Below are 24,013 nucleotides of genomic sequence, written 5' to 3'. Positions count from 1 at the left end.
TGTGTATACTCTAATTTATTTACTTAGAATTTTGTTACAGACAACAAGGTTGCTTCTAGTCTTTTGCTATTAACAACACAATAATGAATATCCTTTATAAATTACTTTGCATTCAAATATTGAGTATATTTACAGGATAAATTTCTAGAAATAAAATTACTCAATTATTTGAAAAAAACTTTATATTTTACTCTTTAATTCAAGTATAAGACACATAAATGAAATTGTACACTTCAATGAATTATCAGAAAGTGAACAACCTTAAATAATTACCACTACATCAAGAAATAGAATGTTTCCAGCAGCTGTGCTGTGCATCTCCTGATTTTTGCTCCTCTCTCGTCTCCCCAAATCTGACTTCCTACATACACCAAAAATCAGTTTTGCTTGCTGTTGATAAATGTTTCACTTTTTTCTAAAATATTGTTGCACATAAATGAAGTTAATTCATTTCATTGCTATAGAATTCAATTGGATTAATATAATACAATTTATTTATTCAGTCTACTCTGATGGTCATTTGTTTGTAGTTTGGGACTATTATAAATATAAAACTGCCATTGCAAATAATGCTACTGTCATTTGGTGCATATGTGCTTGCATTTCATTGGGTATATACCTAGAAATGAAACTTCTGGGTTGTTGGGCATGCATACATAGGTATGCTAAAATGAAGTAAATAAAGTTAACAACTTTATAAAGTAGATTCACCAATTTACCCTCTTAGCAGCAGCGTTTGAGAGTTCTTGATACCCAATATCATTGCAAACACTACCAACATTACCAATGGTAATGGTGTACCTTTTCATATAAATATGAAAATATATGTCATTTAGATACTCTCTTTTATGACATGTTTGTTCAAATTTCTTCTGCATTTTTTGCTATTGAGTTATATTTTCCTTATTGATGATTCTGTTTACACTCTGGATAGGAGTCCACTGTCAGATAAAATTAATCCAAATATCTCTTCCTTGTCCTGCCATTTCACTCTCTTAATTGTGCATTTTTTTCCAAGAAATTCTTTTTTTTGTTTGTTTGTTTTGTTTGTTTTTTTGCGGTACGCAGGCCTCTCACTGCTGTGGCCTCTCCCATTGCGGAGCTCAGGCTCCAGACGCGCAGGCTCAGCGACCATGGCTCACGGGCCCAGCCGCTCCGTGGCATGTGGGATCCTCCCGGACCGGGGCACGAACCCGTGTCCCCTGCATCGGCAGGCGGACTCTCAACCACTGCACCACCAGGGAAGCCCCCAAGAAATTCTTAATGTTTTCCTCTATGGTTTATACTTTTTGAGTACTGTTTAAGAAATAATTCCTTAACCCAAGTATTATGAAGAAACTCTCCTATTACACTTTCTAGAATCTTTGTGTACAGTGGAAGAGTCAAATTTCATTTTTTCTATATAATTTTTCAATTGACTTTGTACTACTTATTGGGTGGCAGGGAACCTGTCATTTCCTCCATTGCTCTGCAGAACCAATTTGGCTAAATATGCTTGTATCTATTTCTGTGCTCTTTATTCTGTTCATTGGTCTATTTGTCTATTCTGCACCAATAAGAACACTGTCATGACTAATACAGCTTTATTTAGTAAGTCTTGTTTTCAAGTAGAGCAGTCTTCTAATTCTGTTTTTCTTTGATACTGTCTCAGCTAGTTGTGGCCCTTTGCATTTCTCTGTACGTTTTAGAAGGGAAAATATCAGCTGAAATTTATATTGGTATTCTGGTATATCTATAGATCAATTTGTGAAAAATTGTCATCTTTACACTACTGCTGAATTTTTCATTCCATGGTTTAGGTTCTTAAATTTATCTTAAGTTTTATAGTTTTCTGGGTAGAAGTCTTAAATATCTTTTATTAGATTTATTCCTAGATCTTTTATTATTTTTATTTTATTGTAGATGAAATCTTTATACAATCTTAGTTTCTAACTATTTTGTAAGTATATGAAAATATAGTCTATTTTTTACCTGGACTCTGTATCCAGTAACCTTGTTAAACTCAATTACTAATTCTAATAATTTATCTGCTAAATGATTTTTTTTTACATTTCCTTTGTTTCCAATCCATATGACTGATTTATTTACCTTTCTCAGTACAATGAAAATAGAAGTGGTCACAGCAGTCATCCTTGTCTTGTTTTTATCCCAGAGGTAAAGCTTTTAACATTTTTAAGTATGAATAATATTTGCTGCCATATATCACACTAAAGAAATTCCCTTCTTGTTTTAGTTAGTTGTTAGTAAATGTTTATTTTGCTTTTCTCATCTATGGCTTAATCATTATGGTTTTCTACGTTATCCTATTAATGTGATGATTTACACTGATTCATTTCAAATGTTGAATAAACCTTGCATTCCTGGTATAAAACCAAACTCGATTATGATATTTTTATTGCTATATTTATTTATAGTTTGGCTGGGATTTTTGTATCTATGTTCATGCATGATATGGACTTATAATTTTCACTTTTTGTAATGCTTTTTTCAAATTTTTATTTTTTAATTTTAAAAAATTTTAAATTCAACTATAGTTGATTTATAGTATTGTGTTAGTTTCAGCATGGTAATTTGGGTTTTTTGTAGATTATATTCCATTATAGGTTATTACAAGATACTGCGTATAATTCCATGTGGTATACAGTAAAAACCTTGTGCTTATCTATTTTATGTATAGTAGTTGTGTTTGTTAACCCCATTCTCCTAATTTGTCCCTCCCCTCTTCCCTCTACCCTTTGGCAACCACACATTTGTTTTCTATGTATGTGAGTCTGTTTCTGTTTTGTATATAGATTCGTGTGTATATTTTTTAGATTCTACAATACAAGTGATATCATATAGTATTTGTCTTTCTCTGACTTATTTCACAAAGCATAATATTCTTTAGGCCCATCCATGTTGCTGCAAATGGCAATATTTCATTCATTTTTTATGTCTGAGTAATATTCCATGGTATATATGTACCACATCTTCTTAAGCCAATCATCTATTGATGGGCATTTGGGTTGCTTCCATGTCTTGGCTATTGTAAATAGTGCTGCTATGAACATTGATTGGTGTGCATGTATCTTTTCAAATTAGAGTTTTCATTTTTTCTGGATATATACCCAGTAGTAGAATTGCTTATCATATGGTAGTTCTACTTTTAGCTTTTTAAGAAACCTCCATTCTATTTTCCATAGCAGCTGCACCAATTTACATTCTCTCCAACACTGTATAAGGGTTCTCTTTTCTCCACATCCGCTCCAACATTTATTATCTGTAGACCTTTTGATGACAGCCATTCTGATTAGTGTGAGGTGATAACTCATTGTGGTTTTGATTTGCATTTCTCTAATAATCAACGATGTTGAGCATCTTTTCACATGCCTGTTAGCTATCTGTACATCTTCTTTAGAAAAATGTTTATTTAGGTCTTCTGCCCATTTTTTAAATTGGATTCTTTGTGTGTGTGTGTGTGTGTGTGTGTGTGTGTGTGTGTGTGTGTGTTTGATATTGAGTTGTATGAGCTGTTTGTATATTTTGGATATTAACCCCTTGTTGGAGGCACAGTTTGCAAATATTTTCTCCTATTCCATAGGTTGTCTTTTCATTTTATTGATGGTTTCCTTTGCTGTGCAAAAGCTTTTACATTTGCATTGATTTCTTTTGCCTTGGGAGACTAATCAAAGAAAATGTTGCTACACTTTATGTCAAAGAATGTTTTGCCTATGTTCTCTTCCAGGAGTTTTGGTGTCATGTCTTACATTCAGGTTTTTAAACTATTTTAAGTTTATTTTTATATATGGTGTGAGGGAATGTTCTAATTTCATTGTTTTCTATGCATTTGTCCAGCTTTCCCAACACCACTTGTTGAAGAAACGGTCTTTTCTCTATTGTATATTCCTGCCTCCTTTGTCATAGATTAATTGACCATAGGTGTGTAGGTTTATTCTGGGCTCTCTATTGTGTTCCATTGTTCTATATGTCTATTTTTGTGCCAATACCACACTGTTGTTTTTTTTTTTTTTGCGGTACGCGGGCTTCTCACTGTTGTGGCCTCTCCCGTTGCAAAGCACAGGCTCCAGACGCACAGGCTCAGTGGCCATGGCTCATGCGCCCAGCCGCTCCGTGGCATGTGGGATCTTCCCGGACCGGGGCACAAACCCGTGTCCCCTGCATCGGCAGGCGGACTCTCAACCACTGCGCCACCAGGGAAGCCCTACCACACTGTTTTGATCACAGTCGATTTGTAGTATAGTATAGAATCTGGAAGGGTATGCCTTGTTTTTTCCCCCCAGGATTGCTTTGGCAATTATGGGTCTTTTCTGGTTCCATATAAATCTGTAGATTGCTTTGGGTAGTATGGCCATTTTAACAATATTAATTCTTCCAATCCAAGAGCATGGGATACATTTCTGTTTCTTTGAATAATCTTCAATTTCCTACATCAATGTTTTATACTTTCAGCATATAGGTATTTCACCTCTTCAGTTAAGTTTATTCCTAGGGTTTTTTTTTTTTGTTTTTTGGATGCAATTTTACATGGGATTTTTAAAAATTTCTCTTCCTGATATTTCATTATTAGTGTATAGAAATGCAGCAAATTTCTGCATATTAATCTTGTATCCTGTGACCTTGCTGAATACATTTATTAGTTCTAATAGTTTTGGGGTGAAGACTTTAGGGTTCTCTATACAGAGTATCATGTCACCTGTAAATAGTGGCAGTTTTACCTCTCCCCTTCCAACTTGGATACCTTTTATTTCTTTTTCTTGCCTGATGGCTGTGGCTAGAACTTCCAATACTATGTTGAACAGAAGTGGTGAGAGTGGGTATCCTTGTCTTCTTCCTGAATTTAATAGGAAAATTTTTAGCTTTTAACCATTGAGTATTATGTGAGTTGTGGGTTTGTCATAAATGGCCTTTATGATGTTGAGATATGTTCCCTCTATACCCACTTTGATGAGAGTTTTTATCATAAATGGATATTGAATTTTGTCAAATGCTCTTTCTTTGTCTACTGAGATGATCACATGGTTTTTGTCTTTCCTTTTGTTAATGTGGTGTATCATATTGATTGAGTTGTGTATGTTGAACCATCCATCCTTGTGACTCTGGAATGAATTCAACTTGATCATGTTGTATGATCCTTTTTCGTATTGTTGGATTTGGTTTGCTAATATTTTGTCAAGGATTTTTGCATCTATATTCATCAGTGATATTGGCCTATAATTTTCTTGTCTTGTAGTATATTTGTCTGGTTTTGGTGTCAGGGTGATGGTGGCTTCATAGAATGAATTTGGGAGTGTTCCCTCTTCTTCAATTTTCTGGAATAGTTTGAGAAGGACAGGTATAAGTCCTTCTTTGTAATTTTGGTAGAATTCCCCACTGAAGCCATCCAGTCCTTGACTTCTGTGCAGGGAGGTTGTTTTGTTTGTTTGTTTTTGTTTTTTTAATTACAGATTCTACTTCACTTCTAGTGATCAGTCTGTTCAAATTATCTGTTTCTTCTTGATTCAGTTTTGGCAGGCAGTTCTATCTACAGCCAGAGGGGCTTGTCTCCTCTGTGTAGGGCCCCAGGACTGGGAATTCCAGTCTGTGGCTTGACCTACTCAGCCCCCAGGGTAAGGGTCCACAGGTGCAGACCTTCTCAACCTTTCAGCTCCCTACCCAGGGTGGAGGTCCCAACCCTATGACTTTTTTCCATCCTACCCTGTTACATGGAAATCTTTCTTGCAGCTTTAGTTGTATAGGAATTCTTCTGACAGTTTCCAGTTCCATGAGACTTGTTCCACATGTAGGTGAATTTTTCAGTTGTTTGTGGGGGGTGATGAGTTCCACATCCTCCTACTCTGCCATCTTGATCCAATCCCTTTTCAAGTTTTGACATCAGGTTATGTTGGCCTCATAAAATGAGAGGAATATGATTTTTTTCTTTCACAATTCTCAGAAAGAGGAATAAGTTCTCAGAAAGAAAATAAGTACTGTTGTTACTTATTTCCTAAAACTTTGGTGGAATATACATGGATAGCCAATTGAACTGGAGTTTTTTGGCAGTTGAGAGTATCTATGAGGCAGGCGTCCAAGCTTTCTCATACAAGTGTAGGTTCTTCAGAGGCTTTGTAATGACTGTCAACCCCACAGTAACTTTATAAGGGAAATATGCTCTCTACCTGACTTACTTATTCCAACAACCTTCAGCTCCTGAACCTGGCAATACACCTTCATAGCTCTTAATTTTGGCATTGCCTTGCCTTTGTAGGTCAGTCTCTAAGTAGGGAACCCTGAAAATGGCTTGAGCTCAGCCAACTTCAGTGATAACTACCCGGGTTAAAAGATAAGCATATCTTCTTGCCATATCAAACAATAGGATTATCAGCTGTCCCCACACTCCCTTCCTTTCCTCCCCTCATCCATGGACTGTTCCTGCCAGCTTTCCTACCAAAGAATTTTTCAGCCAAGAAGCAAGCTCCCAATATCATATTCACATACATCTACCCCCGCCCCAAATTCTAGGAACACAGGTTTTCTTCAGGTATTCACCCTTTCAGCTGGCTTCAAGGAGTTCTCTTAGAGCTCATGAGACTTAGCTTAGGGGCAGACTGGGAAGTATAGAAATAGAGCCAAATATATATATTTTTTAATGTATTATTTGATAAAAGATGATTCCAAATTTAGAGGGGAAAGATGAAATATCCAGGAAGTGGTATTGGCATAACTCTTAGTCATCAGGTAAGAAATAAAGTTTAATCCCTATTTCATACCTCATACCTAAATAAACTCCAGATAAAGACTTAAATATATTAAAGAAACAATGATATAGGACAATATTCTTCATTATTTTGAAGTGAAAAAGGCTTTTCTAAGTATGACACAAAATCCAGAGCCATAAAAGAAAAAAATAGAATTTAAAAATTAAAATTTTTAAATTTTTGCATGGAAAAAACCATCCTAAACAAAGTCATAAAAGAAACAAAAGAAAGGAAAGTATCTATAGGTTACATCACAGAGAAAGCTAACTTACTTACTATGTAAATATTTTTCACAAATCTAAAAGACAACAACTCTGCCAAAAAATGGACAAAGAATAGAAACAGAAATGTCACAATAGAGAAAAAGATGTCCAATTTCACTTAAGATACAAGGGAAGTGTTAGTATTATAATAATATACTCCCTTTTACTTAAAATGACAGGGATTAAAAGTTTGGTTATATACTATTGTTAGAAAGGTTGTAGGGAATCAGGTATTCTCAGACATTGCTGGTGGGAGTAGAATTTGGTACAACTTCTATGCAGGGCAACAACCTAGGAATAAGGATTAATTAGAACTAAATTAGCTTTTAAAGGGAATACAATCCAACTTTCAAAGACAGGATGTCTGACTGGATTATGCTGTTCTGCACTTTCTACTGACTCTCAGTTTAGCCTGTCAGAGGAAATGAAAAATACTTTTTGGAGAATGATAACATCATTTAGAACCTCAAATTATCTCTATAATATTCTCTATAATATATATATATATATATATATATATATATATATATGGGAGTATATAATGTTCATATAATTTTGAATTAAAAAAAACAAAACGGAAACAAAATCAAAAAGCAAACGTAGGTTACATGAAGACAATATAATGTGACCAAAAACCAAGACAAATGCTAAGCTAGAAACCAGTTATGGAGTTATCAAACACATATTTAAAGTAACTATATTTGACATGTTCAAGGAAATAAAAGACAAGAGTGATAATTTAAGAAGGTAACAGAAAGCTTTAAAAAGAACCAAATGGAAGGTCTAGAACTAAAAAATAACTGAAATTGAACTCCATGAGTCAATCTACCATTAGATTAGACAGCACTGAAGAATTAGTGAACTTTTAAAGACAAGTCAGAAGAAAGTATCCAAAATGAAACACAAGGAGGCAAAGGATAGAAAAGACAAAGCAAACAAACAAACATGTATGAGTGTATTAACATCCTAACAACCTCCCAACAACATTAAAAGTGGGGATACTATTAAAGTTTGACATCAAGAAAGAACACAGAATCACAGTTTATATTTAAATTATTATTTTTCTTAGTACCATTTTCAATCTAATAAAAATCCAGGTAAGGGCTTCTTTCCATTTTTAGGATTTCACTTAAGTATTTTAAAAGAAACATTTAAATATATCAAACATATCAGATAAACAGTACACATTAGAAGACTATTAACTACTTACATTCCATATGCCGAGCTTACAGCAAGGCTAGTAATCTGTTGTGGAGGTTCACCATCCACCCAGACCAACTGAATAACAAGTTCTGCTTGATACCCTGGAGGCATCCGCACTGGTCGTGTCTTAACACTAGAAAACAGAAAAAGTAATTGCATCATATACAGTTCAAATACGTATGTTCATGCTTATTTTCAGAATTTACAACAAATCTTCCTACAGAAATATACAACACCAGGCATTGAAGACATTATGCAGGTAGGCAGTATCTTCTCTAGCTGTCTCAAAATAAACCAAGACACTTGTGATTTCTTAGCCTTTCCTTTAAGTAGTTTTTCAGTCAGATCCACAACTTCACCTGGCTTTCATCAGTTCCTTTTTCTCTTGTGATAGTAGTATTTTTAATTATTTTTATTATTTATTTTTCTTACATAATATTTGTTACATATATGTAAGTTATAATGCATAACAATAAAAACTATGACCATTAATCTACCACCCAACTTAAGAGTTCAACATATTCAAAAGCTGAATTCCTGCTTTCTCTATGAATTTGCTCCACTTGCATCCTTCTCTATTCCAGCTGATAGCAGCTCTTATCCTTCTAGTTATTGAGTTTAAAAACCTTAAAGTAATCCTTGACTAATATTCTTATACCTTGCATCTCATATCTCACATCCAACCAATTATCAAATGTATTGGTGCTACCTTCAAAATATATGCAGAAGCTGACCACTTTTTATAATACTTTAGTACTGCTACCATCCTAGTTACAGCTGACAAATAAAAATATGGGATATCCATTTAAATCTGAATTTCAAATAAACAATAAATAATGGGTTTATTTTGTTTATTTGGTTTTTTTTTTTTTACTGTATTTCCCATGTAATATTTGGGATATACTGATACTAAAAATGTTCATTGTTTCTCTGAAATTCAAATTAGTGTATCCTGTTCTGTTTTGTTTTCTTCTGTTTTGCTGAATCTGCCAGACCTTAACATTATCTCTAGGTAGGTGCAATAGCCTCCTTATTGGTCTCCCATCTTTTACCTTTCCCTTCCATCCCCAAATCTACCTTCACCATAGTGACCAAAGTGACCAGTTTAAAATTTAAGTCTGATCATATCACTTCTGTATTTAAAACCCTATAATCATCCCCATTTAATTAGGAATAAAAGTCAAGGTCCTTACAATGGCCTATAATTTGCCCTCTATTACACATCTGACTTCATCTCCTACTACCTGTCCTCTACTGCCCACCATCCTTTCCTTGTTCTAGCTACACTGACCTCCTTATATGCCAGGCACTTTAAGACCTTTGCTTTAGCTGTTCCTGCTGCCTGGAATACTTTTCCACCAGATATTCTTCAGATAACTCTCTCATCTACATTTGGTTTAAGTCTCATCCTCCTAATGAGGCCTATGATGACCTCATACAAAGTCAAAAGAAAATCAGATAATTGCACAAACATGTGTATATTGATAAGAATTGTAATATTGCTAAAAATGAAGAGCTGGCAGTATTGAAAGGCTTATTTATTAGCTTATATATATGGATATCTAAATCCAGCAAAGGAAAGTCATTTAGGGATGGATGCCAACATATAATTTAGTAAAGCATAGATTATATGCAACTCAAGAACCACTTGTAATATACTGTAACTCAAAGAATAATATACTTCTGCTGCTTGGTCCTTTGGAGCTTATATACATAGAGGATTATACTGAATCCCCTTGGTTCTCTTGATAATCCTTAAGATTGTCACTACTACTTTACAAGTCTGCATTAAATGCTACAACACGTGGTATTATTTACTTCATCTCCACTATCAGATTTCTGCTGATTTTACTGGTTTTTCTCTTTTATCCCTATCTTTTATATTTTTTAAATTTTATAGAAAAATACTCAGGTCATTGCAGGACCCACTTTAGTGATGGGTCTTCTTAGCTAATAAATCTACAGTGCTTTCTTAAGCTTTGTTTAATTTTTTGTTCTCTTTCTGTCTTTCATTTTAATATAAATCAATTAAGTGAAGCAAAGTGATATGAAGGAAAAATTAAATGTGTAAAATTATAACATTATGAAAGTTTTCCATTTGCTAAAGTTTAATGATTTTGTTTCCCCTTCATAGATTTTCCTCTCAGTAATGCCTACTTATACTTCCTTTTTTAATTTCACAAGAAAAATTTGGGGTGCGGGGCAGAAGCAATGATTACAAAAGTACAGCAACTGCTAACTGTATGGTAAGCTTATTTTTCTCCTGAAACCTCATCTTTAAATTTCCCATAAGTGTTTTTATAGGAAATGAGGAAACTAGTTATCCACAGTTTCTTGAGTAGCAGACTCAGATAGTTTCATATGAGGCTCAGAGAAATTCCTTGCTTAGGCTAAATTCTCCAACCAGCTAATACTAGAAACATTTGGTTTGACGATGTAGAAGCAGTAAGTGGTAACTTACGGAAACTGCATTCTTTTGTACCCTATTACCAGAAAGCATAAAAACAAGATAAACATCACTATAGGCTTGATTAACTTTAAGTTTTATTTGAGCATGACACTAAATTTGTTTAGATATACTGAGACAATGCAGTTTATTACAAAATAGTATCAGTTGAAAAAAGAGAAAGAAATATTATGCAATATCCTAGTAACCATGAGAGAAAAAAAGCCTTTTTTCTGACATAGTATTCTTGTAGTAAACTTGGTTTAACTTTTGGATTACAAGAAGGCTGAAGACGTTCCCTAAAAATACTTTATCAGTTGAGAAGTACCAGGCAAGTGGCAAGTTTCTGCTCTGCCAAACGTTTTCCCATTCTATCAAAGCTATGTTTTCTTTAGGGTCGGTCAGGGAAGGAAATATATTAATTAGTAATGAAGAATGGAAATATTGTGCCCTCTTCATAGATATTCCAAAAAAAGAAGACAAAGGTACCCCTTGGTGGACTGTAGACCACTTGACAACAACTTAATAAAAGAGGAGGATGATTTTATTTGGTACAGTTTCAATGAATTATACAATTAACATGTAAAATTGTTTTAAAATTTGGTAGCAACTCTTACTTGAGGCATGGGATACTATCCTTCGTTACTCCTTCACTAGCCACAGTGTTAGTGCTCCCAGAAAGACTCCTTGAAGAAGGAAGCTGGGATGAGAGATCAGGAAATGGAGGACTTGTGTCTGGTTCTGGCGTAATAATATCTTCAATATCACACTGAAGTCGTACCTCTAATGACTTAAAAAAAGAAAAATCAAGTTTTGATTTAACCTAGATTTTCATAACAATCACATTAAAATATCTGGTACTCTTTCAGTAATTATTCATTATTTTTTTCAGATTAATTAGTTCAATTCATAGTAAAGTTGAGATACCCCAAACTGAATTAAATAATAAATTATATAGAATATTCAGTGGCATTCACAAAAAAATGTAAATTAAAAAAATAAATAAATTTATTTATTTTTGGCTGTGTTGGGTCTTCGTTGCTGTGCACGGCTTTCTCTAGTTGTGGCGAGCAGGGGCTACTCTTCATTGTGGTGTGCGGGCTTCTCACTGTGGTGGCTTCTCTTGTTGCAGAGCATGGGCTCTAGGCACGTGGGCTTCAGCAGTTGTGTGGCACACGGGCTCAGTAGTTATGGCACATGGGCTTAGTTGCTCTGCGGCATGTGGGATCTTCCTGGACCAGGGCTTGTACCCATGTTCCCTGCATTGGCAGGCGGATTCTTAACCACTGCACCACCAGGGAAGTCCTTAAAATGTTTTTTAATTCTTCAGAATTATAAGAAAATACCTACCAGTGGAGATAAATTTTCTGTATAATAAATATTCCTTAAGATAAAGTATAAATTACAATTCCATATATGATAAAATAAAAGGAGAAACTGGTCATGGTTATTCCAATGAAAGAAACTAAATTGGATGTGTGTGTCTGTAAAAACACACACACACGCAACACACAAATTGTTATTTGTACAAAGCTTCTTAGCTTTAAAAAACCTTCATTCAATCTTGACTTTGAATTACTTCAGTATAAATTTTCCAAAATAAATTCCATATTTTTGTTTGTTTCATTAGTTTAGCTCTTATATAATTTCATTAGCTTGGTCAGAATTGCTTAATGAAAAACATATGATAATTTATACTGGAATAAAAAGGTGATCCACACCCTTTTTTTTTAAAGCTGAAAATGTTTTTAAATTACTTTATGACTGCATTCAATGCTCAAATAAAATCTATTTTATAACATAAACATTCACTTTTCAATGTAAAAATAAGCATTTTTGAGATTAAAAACAATTGCTTACAAAAAGTGTAATTATGGAGTAGTGAATACAGCAATATTATCAAAATGATTGTCATAATTATCTTAAAACTTAAAACCTCTGGTGACAATAACAATTACCAATTATTGAGTGCTTACTAAGACACTCTGCTAATGACTTTATATAATCATCACAAGAACTCTATGAAAGTGGCATTACAATTTCTAGTTTATGATTATTTTCTGTTTTTCTATTTTATTTACACAGGAAGTTATATGAGTGATGAAGTTGAGACTTACCCAGACTGTACTACTGACTAATGGGCCTTGTGACTTGTTCAGAATCACACAGATATTCATTGGTAAAGCCAGAATTAAAAGCTAGGCTCATCTGACTCCAAAGCCTGGGTTTTAACTAATATATACTTTAAGGGCAATGTTTAATTTTAGCCGTTGAGGTAAAAACAGTTATACATAGGCCTTTAATAGATAATCTTTATTTTCTGATAAAATGGTAAAATGGACTGGGTAGAGAAGACCCATTATCTATAGGTGCCTTAAGTTAGATTTAATTTATCCCATGAGAGCATCATTATTTTGAATAATTAAATTATTTCATCAGTTTAAAAATTAAGATTACGTAAGGCAGGCCCATAATTATTTCCACCCTACAAATATGTTGCTATTTAAAAAATCATTCAAAGTAATCTTATTGTAGTTGAGAAATAATCATTTATGGCAATTAGTTGGCAAAAAGATAAATTTTTTAAAAATTTAATAAAGATATAGAACAAAGCTTGCATTAATTTGACATTTATATATAAAATAAATCAGTAACTATCTATATAAAACCTATAGGCACAATCTATCCTATTTAATAATACTAAATTTTGAAAGAGAACTGTTTTTGTCATTTTAAGCCAAATTTTTTTTTAATATGTTATAATAAGTAACAAGAACAATTAAAAATTCTATGAATTGGATTACTGGCCACATACTGTACTCTTGGTGGCTTAAAACCATACCAAGCACTAGTTAAGATCTATGATAACTGTTTTCTTTTAATAACTCTAAGTGTGAAAGTTAAATTTTAAATGACTTACCACTATTTCTGTTGTAATTTCATGTCTGCTGAATTTATAAATTATGACATATGCAGAGACTCCTGATACACAGAATATTCTGCTCTCTGGACACCAGTGGATCATCTGAATGGCATATGGATCTTCCTCTACAATTTCACATGTTTGTTTTCCTTCTCCTACCTTCTGTTTTTCAAACACTTTTGAAGTTTTTAGCTTGTACAGCATCTGCAGTGTTACTATAAGATATTGAATCATAGTTATCTTCTAATTTGAACTTAATTCATAGATGTTGTCGAAGCCTTTTAAATATACGTATTAAATCACAAAAGTAAAACCCAACTGAACAAAATAAACTACATTTTAACAAGGAATCATTCAATGTCATGCTCTCATATCAGTACCATTTAGCTGGAGGAAGACTATAGGGAAAAAATAAACATTTATTGAACATATACTACATACCAAAGAACATGTAGGACCTTTGTATGCATTGTCTCATGAGCTCCTCAGAAAAGTCCTGCGAAGTGAGTATTTTTATCCTTGTTTATTGACAAAAATACTTGGGTTCAGAAACTTTTAAATGAAACTACTGAGCCTACTTCTCTCTTAAGGGGGACTCCTCAATACTATTTCACAATTTTTTCCTTTGATTGTTAGATGAGAGGTTGATGCTATTCTTCGAGGGTTTATTCCTCTCAACAGATTTTTAGACACTCCTTCAGATGAGAAACATTTGTAATTTACCAGTACCAGTTAGTAATATTGGGAGTCCAATGATCTGGACTCTTTTAGAAAGAATCTTTTCTGAGTGGCTCTGTGTTAGGAAATGGTCAGTTGTAATTGCTAAAAAAGTCTGGTTTTGTGAATTGTTTTTGGGAATATTTATTTGGGGGAATATTATTTCCATTTTAGAACCTGATGATAACTCCACTATATAAAAGCTCTGATTCTACAAAGGATCCTTGAGAAACATTCTAAAACTCGAGGAGTTCCTGCCAAAAGTGCATAATCTGAACCTAATCATGAGAAACATTAGTCAAACACAAATTGGAAGAGATTCTACAAAATAACTGGCTTGAACTCCTAAAAATGTCAATTTCAAATACTCAGCAACCATTCCAGACTAAAGAAAACTCAACAGATACGATAACTAAATCCAACAAATAATCCTAGATTTTCTTTTATTATGAGAGATATTATTGGAACAACTGGCTAAAACTGAGTCAGATGTGGAAGTTAGATAATAGTATTGTATTAATATTAAGTTCCTGATTTTGATAACTATAATTCGATTATATAGAAGAATGCCCTTGTTTGTAGGACGTATACACTGAAGTATTTAGGGGGGCATGTACTGTTAGAGGAGCATGATGTTTGCAACTTACTCTCAAATGATTAGAAAAAGCTATATATATATGTATATATGTATATGTGTGTGTGTGTGTGTGTGTGTGAGAAAATGGAGGGAAGAGAGGAAGACTAAAGGGTGGGGGAGGACAGGAGGGAGGGGGAGGGAGGAAGCGGGGAGGGAAGGGAAGAGAGAGAGAAGGAGCAAGCAAGTGCTAGATTGAGAGGAGGGCGGGTGAAGGGAACACATGCATACATAGATATTTGGGGAATCTGGCTGAAGGCTATACAACAGTTCATAGTATGTTTTTATGATTTTTCTGTAAGCCTGATGTGACATGGAAATATTAAAGAATATTGCAGACATAATTATTTAACTTTGAGTTAATCAACAGAGATTATCCTTAGTAGGCCTGACAGAATCAGGTGAGCCCTTTAAAAGAGGGATCAGGGCCTTCCCTGAAGTTAGAGAGACACTCCCTTGCTGGCCTTGAAGAAACAAATCACGAGTTTTAAAGCTGCAAGAAAATGAATTCTGCCAACAACCACAAAAGCTTGGAACAGAACTCTGAGCTGCAGGTGAAACTGCAGTCCTAGCCAACACCTCAACTGCAGTCTCTGAGACCCTAAGCGAAGAACTCAGCTAACCTGAACCAGATTCATGACACACGGAAACTGTGAGACAGTATATGGGTTTTGTTTTAAATTGCTAAATTGTGGTAATTTAATACTCAGCAACTGAAGATGAATACAGTTGACCCTTGAAGAGTATGGGTTTGAAATGCATTGGTCCACTTATTCTCAGATAATTTTCAATAGTAAATTCTACAGTATTACACAATCTGAGGTTGATAGAATCCTCAGATGCTGAACCACAGATACAGAGAAATAGTGTATAGTGAGGGCCAACTATAAATTATGCCCCAACTATAAGTTATGCTCAGATTGTGTAGAGGGTTGGCACAATCTGACTGACTCCCATGTTGTTCAAGGTCAACGGTACACATATTAACATAAACTCAACTTTCAAATTCGGTATAACCTCATTTCCTGTACTGGACCTTATCCCACAAAATTGGCAAATTAAGTGATATTTCTCCAATGACATCCATCGATTTGGAGATATGCCCTTATAATTGATTACAGTAAAAATATTAAACATGCTGCAAACCTCTGCAACATATGTTCTGAATGTAATAAAATATTTTATTTAAAATTAACTTCTTAAAATATTATCGTGCATGCTTAAGGGTGGTATGCACTTCAGTCATTAGAGTGTTAAAGTGTCTTCTCACATTTTAGAAGCTAAGGAGTGACTCTGAGGTGGTGGAAAACGAGCAAAGATGTTTGCTCGTTGTAATTGTAACTATACAATTAACTGTGTTCGTGGAACAAATTCAGATTTACATGAAAAGGTTCATAAAAATAAAAAATCTGTTGTCCCTTGGAATTTCCCCCTGAACAATTGATCTTTATTGTGTGAGGTCAGAAAGGGCCCTCAGATTTCATGGCTTTAAATCTTTTAATCATTTCCTCTTGCTGATGCTTTGCTCCACTGCTAAAGGACTCTAGATTGCAGACGAAGATTATCACTAATGTTCAACCTTCTTCCCTCTGCTTTTCTGTTTATCAGTCTTTCTCAATTCACTTCTATAGCTTCAAGTATCACTTCTATGCTGCTTCTTAATTAGTTACCATTCTTGACTGTTCTCCCTTCCTGATAGACAGTTTTACTTGAATTTCCTGGTGTTCCAACAAAATCCAAACTTCCAGAACTCTTCTGTATCCTTATTTCCAAAGAGTTATCTCTATCTTGATGGTTACTCAGAAACTTAGAGACATTGCTCACTTCTTCTCCTCCTAGTCCTGACTATCAAAATCTTAACTATCTCCCAAAACTCACATTAAATGTCACCCCACCAAAATACCCTTCCTGGATCTACCTGGTTCAAATAAATCTCCCATTTCCGATAAAAAATAGAATTTGGGTTGTACTACATTTAGAGTTCTTATCATATTGTTTGCCCTGTAAGTTCTCTGAAGGGTATGTATGGGTATAATCAAGTCTTAAATCTTTGCATGCCCTTCAACATTGAACAGAGTACCTGTAGTCCTTAAATTATGTAATTCTCAAGATTTCAAAAGAAGTTTTACATTTATCAAATTATTTCTTTTGATTCTCATGGACTTGGTAGACAAGTGGCAAAGAAAAGTGAAGACTAGTGGGATAAAAGCACTTTTCTAAGAGTGAGGAGGTGAAGGAAATTCCTTGAAAAGAGTTAGTCTGACAAAGTTTGGTACTTTTTCCAATGTACATTACCTCATAAATATAATAGGTTGCTGATAAAGAGTGATTTCAGTTGTGTCTGTTTATATCATAAAAGTACAGTAGAGATAATACTTTAGACTGATTCAATAATATAGGAAATGCATTTTTGTAACACAGCCATATGTGTATGCTAAATATGTATCAAAAATATTAACTGTCCAAACTAAAAAGTGGTCAATGGCTATGAGTAAATATTAACTAAGTGTTTTCTGTAATATAAGGAGAAACTTAAAACTTACTTGCAGAAGCATCCCAAAACTTTATCGATCCATCTGCATGACTAGATAAGAAATAAATTAGCATTAAGTATGGTAAATAAAAATCATAATTGTTCTAAATGTATAAAAACTTGAATTACTATTAAAATTTGGTTTAAAAATACCATTTCAATGAAAACTAATGTATGCTAAACCATTTCTAAGCTTAAAACAATGGTTTATTTTTTAAATACCACACAAGAATCTAAATTTTAGAAAAAGACAATAATTACTTAGATTTATTGTAAGAATATTTTATATGTAATAACAATGAAAACTGATCTGTGAAGAATGAACAGTATAATTTTATATAAAATTGTTTTCACTGAATAAAGAGACCTGAGTTAGATTACATTAAAATAATTTTGAAATGAATATCATAGCGGAATTAAAGTTGAGCATAAAAATATAAAAAGCAAATCCTTAAACCTATCTAGAGTTGTATCATTATTTGATAATAGGTATAATGGTAATTCTATAAGAAATCGTCTACAAATAATCGTCATTTCCCCAATGACTAATGATGTTGAGCATCTTTTCATTAACCATTTGTATATCTTTTTTTGAAAAAAATCTATACAAATCCTTTGCCCACTTTTAAAAAATTGGTATATTTGTCTTTTTGTTTTTGAGCTGTAAGAGTTCTTTATATATCCTGAATACTAAACCCTTATCAGATATATGATTTTTAAAAGTTTCTTCCATTCACTGTTACCTTTTCACCTGATAGTGAAGACCATTTTATCTATTTTTTTCTTTGTTGCTTATGCTTTTTCCCCTTTTTCTTCAGTACATTTATTAAATGCATAATTGCATGAAGCCTGAGCTGTGTATGGGCCGTTAAAGGGTTGAGTGCATAGCTAAAACTAGGAAAACTGCTGCCCCTTTCTCATGTTGGCAGAGCAGCTACTGCTCATAGTTGGGCCAGTTCTATGGCCTGCAAAGGAGTGGGTAAATATCCCATAGCAAGATTCTGCTGAACTGGAATGGAGCCAGTGAGGGCACTGAGCCACCCTCCCAAGGAAGTGATCTTACAGCCTATTCTTCCTGGTGTCCAAGCTCTTTTGCTCTGAAGACAGATGGGGAGCTTACAGGCTCTCTTCTGGCTGGGATGAAGCAGGTAGATAATAGAAAAGAAAGCCGGAGAGACTGGGGAAGGGAGACAGGAGTTGCTTTTTATTGACTTGGTCATGGGTTCCATAGAGGAGCCCCTTGGTGTTTAGGAGCATTTTTCTGCTTCCTTTTTTTTTCCCTGAAAATTCTCCTGCTGTCTGAGCTGCCATGCTAGTAATCCAGCATCCATTTCCTATAATTTCTATGTTTTGGTGTAATATCTAAGAGCCACAGCCACAATCATATTCAGGAAATATTATCCCTGTTTTCTTGAGTTTTATAGTCTTAGCTGTAAATTTACATCTTTGACCACATCTGAGTTAATTTTTGTATATGCTAGGAGGTAATAAGGGTCCAACTTTATTCTTTAGCATGTGGATATTCAATTCTCCCAACACCATTTGTTGATGAGATTATTGTTTGCCCCATTAAATAGGCTTGACACCATTGTGAAAAACCAATTAGTCATAGATGTATGGTTTTATTTCTGGACTCCCAATTCCATTCCATTAAATTATAAATCTGATCTTATGTCAGTACCACACTGTTTTGATTACTGTAGCTGTGTAGGTAATTTTACAATTGAGAAGTGTAAGTCCTTCAATTTTGGTCTATTTTAAGATGATTTTGGCTATTTTGGGTCACTTGCCATCTCATATGAATTTTAGGATAAACTTTTTTCATTTCTGCAAAAAGATCATTGGGATTTTGATATGAATTGTAGTGAATCTGTATCACTTTGAGATACTGCCATCTTAATAATATTGCCTTCTAATTCATAAACATGGAATGATTCCACTTATTTGTGTATTAATTTTTTTCAGCAAAGTTTTATAGTTTCCAGTGCACAAGGCTTTTATCTCCTTGGTTAAATTTATTTATAAGTATTTTATTTTTTGATGCTATTGTAAATAAAATTGCTTTCTTAATTTTCTTTGCAGATTGTTCATTGTTAGTATATAGAAACACACTAACATATATATAAGATTATGTCATCTGCAAATAGATATAATTTTACTTCTTCCTTTCCATTGTGATGTCTTTTATTTAAAACTGCAACAACAGCAACACTCAGAAAACTAGGAGTAGAATAGAACTTCCTTAACCTGGTAAAGGGCATTTTTGCAAATGCCCTTTTATTTTTCTTGCAAATGCCCTTTTATTTTTCCTGCCTCACTCCTCTGGCTAGAATTTCTGGTTCAATAAGAAATAGAAGTAGCAAATGCAGAAATCTTTGTCTTGTTCCTGATCTCAGAGGGAAAGCTTTTAGTCTTTCACCATTGAATATGACGTTACCTGTGGGTTTTGCAAAAATGCCCTTTACCAGGTTAAGGAAGTTCCATTCTGCTCCTAGTTTTCTGCATGTTGCTGTTGTTGCAGTTTTAAATCGTGAAAGTGGTGTTTAATTTTGTCAAATGCTTTTTTTATACGTGAGATGACTATGTGTTTTTTCCCCTTTATTCTATTAGTGTGGGTATTACATTGATTTTTATATGTTGAAACACTCTTGTATTCCTAGGATAAATCCCACTTGATCACAGTTTATAATCCTTTTAATATGCTGTAAGATTCAGTTTGCTAATATTTTGTTTAGTATACTTGAATCTATATTTATAAGGAATATTGTTGCAGTTTTCTTTTCATTCAGTGTCTTTGTCTAGTTTGGTATTAGAATGATGCCTCAGATAATGAGTTAGGACGTTTTCCCTTCTATTTTTTGGAAAAGTTTGAAAAGCATTTGGTGTTACCTATTTAAATGACTGATAGAATTCATCACAAAGCCATCTGGTCCTGGTCTTTCCTTTGATGGAAGGTTTCAATTACTGATTTAATCTCTTTACTCGTTATAAAACTGTTCAGATTATCTATTTCTTCTTGAGTCAGTTTTGATAGTTTGTGAATTTCTCAGAATTTATTCATTCATTTCGGTTATTTAATTTGTTGGCATAGAACTGTTTACAGTATTCTCTTATAATCCTTTTTATTTTTGTAAGATTGACAGTATTATACTCATTTTTCATTGTGATTTTAATAATTGTCCCCCATTTTTTTTCTTGAGTCACTCTAACTGAAGTTTTGTCAATTCTGTTGAAATTTTCAAAGAACAAACTTTTGGTTTCATTGAATTCCTTTATTGCTTTTCTATTCTCTGTTTTGTTTATCTCTGCTCGAATTTTTATTATTTCTTATATCTGCTGGTATCAGTTTTTCTTCTAGTTCCTCAAGGTGTAAAGATAGGTTATTGAACTTTCTTCTTCCTTTAATGTAGGTGATTACAGCTATAAATTCCCCTATGAGTACTGTTTTTGCTATATCTCCATGCTATTATTTTTCTTTTTATTTATATCAAAGTATTTTCTAATTTCCCTTGTGATTTCTCATTTGGTCTGTTGGTTGTTTAAGAGTGTGTTGCTTGATTTCCATAAATTTATGATTGTTCCATTTTGTTTCTTCTGTGTTTCTTGACAATCTTGTACATACCTTTAGCAACTTTATTATTTATTTCCATAAACCAACTTTGGCTTTGTAAATCTTTGCTATTGTACATTTTCTTTCTATTTCATTAATTTTTGTTCTTAACAGTATTATTTTCCTTGTTACTTTTGGGGGAATAATTTTTTATCCTTTTTAACTTCTTAAGATAGATAATTAGATCATTAAATTTTTAGTCTTCTTATTAACATGCATGGGTATAAATTTATATTAACTTATATAAACATATAACATGGGTATAAGCTTACCTCTAAACATAAATTTAGATTTATCCACATGTTATATTTTAGTTTCACTATCTTTCTGTTTGTGATATATTAAAATTTTACATTGTGATTTGCTTATTAACCAGTAAGCTAGTTGGGAATAGACTGCTTAATTTTGAAAACTTGTGAATGTTCTTTATATATTTTTGTCATTCGTTCCTAGTTTAATTCCCCTGTGGTCAGAGAACATGTTATATATGATTACAATCCTGTGACATTTATTGGCACTTTTATTATGGTCCTGCATATGGTCAATTTTGGCCTGTGTCTCATGTGCACTTGAAAAGAATGTACATTCTTGAACTGTAGAGTGTAATGTTTTAAATATGTCAGTTAAGTCATACTTATTAATCATGCTGTTCAAAACTTTCTTTATTGTTATGGATTTTTCCTTTAATTTTAAAATCAGTTGCAGTGAGAGGTTTGTTATATTTTCTTCCACTTATTGCAGAATTGTCTATCTCTTCGTGTATTTTGGGGCCCTGAACTCAAAATTCTTATGGATTCATCCTTTTATTATTTTAAAATAGTCCCTTTTACATTTGATAATGCTTCTTGCTTTAAAGTTTACTGTGGTAGGCAGAATTCTAAAATATTCCCCAGGATTCCTTCCTTCTGGATAATCCTGTATATTCTCTGGGACTGTGGATATAATAGAGAATATATCACTCCCATGACAGTTATATTATGTTGACTTTAAGAAAAGGATACTATTTGGGTGAACCTATCACATGAAACCTATAAATATAGATCTAGAGGTCAAAGATGAAAGAATTTTGAAATTTGAAGCATGCGAAGTACTAGATGCATTGTTACTGGCTTGAAGTAAGAAGGGGCCACGTGGCAAGAAATGCAGGCAGACTTAGGTAGCTAACATGCTCTCCCCCCATGACACCTAGGAAGGAAATTGGGAGCTCAGTCCCACAACCACAAGGAACTAAATTTTTCTAATAAAAACAATGAGTTTGGAAGCAGATTTTCCCTCAGAACCTCCAGATGACAACTCAGCCTTGTTGACCCCTTGATTTCAGTCTTATGGTACACTGAGCAAATATCTCAATCATACAGTGCCAGATGTCTGACCTATAGAGCTGTGAGTTAATAAATGAGTTTTCAGCTGTTAAGTTTGTGGTGATTTGTTATGCAGCAATGGAAAACTACTGGTATAAGTAGATATAAGTAGAGATGTACCAAAATTTTAAATTGTTCATGTTACAATTTTTCATGTATTTACTTTCAAATTTTTAGCATACATATACTTAATGTGTCTCATAAGTGATTTAGAATTTTTTTAATTTAGACTGACAGTCTTTGCTTATGACTGCAGAATACAGTCAAATTATATTTAGTGTAATTACTGATACACTGGAATTTAAATCTGCCAACCTCACAATTATATTCTATTTGTCTAACCAATTCTGTCTTCTTTCTCTCTCTTTTCTGTCCTTTTAAGGATTAATCACATTTTAAAATATTACTCTATTTTATTAGTTTTTGAGTATTATATTCTTGCACTATTATTTTAGTGGCTAACACAGATATTACAAAACTGACCCTTAAATTGTTGATCCTTCAGTTGTTAATTTGACACCTACCCAGACAAAGCAAGAATGTTAAATATTTTATCTCTATTTTCCTTTCTCCCACCTTTTGTGCTAGCATTATGATATATTTTCATTCTACATCACAATATTATTAAAAATTATTGACATTTTAATACTTATACCAAAACATAATATTATTGCTATTTATTTAGATTTATTCTTGCATTTACCTTTTTCTGTTGTTATTATTTAATTTCTGCATTTCTATTATTCTATCTGGTATTGTTTTCCTTCTATTTAAAGTATTCACTTTAATTCTCTCAACATTTGTTTGAAAAAAAATTTGCCTTTATAGTTGAAGAATATTTTTGCTAAGTATGAAATTCTATATTAGCATTTTTCCCAGTAGTATAGAGATTTTATACCAATACCTTCTCTTTTCACCATTTCTGTTAAAATATCAACTCTCAATCTTATTACTGTTTGTTTTATTGTAAAGTGTCCACCTTGGCCGCTTTCGAGAATTTTTTCATTACCCTTTGTTTTCATCAGTTTTACTACAATCTGTGTAGATGGTTTTCCTTTTATTTACTCTGCTTTTAGTTTTTAGCACATTTTGAATTTGTGTTCTCAATGGAAAAAATCTGAGCCATTATCATTCAATAATTTATTCTGCTTTATTCTCTCTCTCTTTTGTTTGTGTCTCCAGTTATATATATGTTCAAACTTCTTCACCAAGTATCGTATATCTCTTATGGTTTTCTTTTTTCTCTGTGATTCCATCTAGATATTTTCTACTCACTATCTTCCAGATTACGAATCCTTTTTTCAGCTGTCACTACATGCTGTTAAGCCAATTTATTTAGTTCTTATTTTCAGTTAGGGTAACTTTTAGTTACATATTGATTTTTTTTATTGTGGTAAAAAGCACATAACATAAAGTTTACTATGTTAACCATTTTAAAGTGTATAATACAATAGTATTAACGATATGCACATTGTTGTGCAGCAAATCTCTAGAATTTTTTCATCTAGAAAAATTGAACTCCACATCCATTGAACAACAACTCCCTTTTACCCTCTCTCCTGAGAACCACCATCCTTTCTGTCTTCTGT

At 33.2% G+C, this 24,013-nt stretch overlaps 1 protein-coding gene across 2 annotated transcripts in view; it reads right to left on the bottom strand.

The window, feature by feature from the left end:
- STXBP5L (syntaxin binding protein 5L) overlaps positions 1–24,013 on the bottom strand; it is a 362,740-nt gene that overhangs the window by 124,714 nt on the left and 214,013 nt on the right. For both annotated transcript variants that reach the window (XM_027105973.1, XM_027105977.1), the window contains exons 15-18: positions 17,464–17,504; positions 13,567–13,784; positions 11,264–11,436; positions 8,208–8,333 (exon numbers count right to left, since the gene is read on the bottom strand). In XM_027105973.1, the coding sequence (XP_026961774.1) occupies positions 8,208–8,333; positions 11,264–11,436; positions 13,567–13,784; positions 17,464–17,504 (558 nt within the window). The remainder of the gene's footprint in view (positions 1–8,207; positions 8,334–11,263; positions 11,437–13,566; positions 13,785–17,463; positions 17,505–24,013) is intronic.

This window comes from Aethalodelphis obliquidens, unplaced genomic scaffold (assembly GCF_003676395.1).
Source record: "Aethalodelphis obliquidens isolate GAN/ISIS:26980383/991018 unplaced genomic scaffold, ASM367639v1 scaffold1, whole genome shotgun sequence".
Taxonomy (NCBI): Eukaryota; Metazoa; Chordata; class Mammalia; order Artiodactyla; family Delphinidae; genus Aethalodelphis; species Aethalodelphis obliquidens.
Note: the sequence above shows the minus strand (reverse complement) of the source record. Positions and strands in the feature narration are given on the sequence as shown.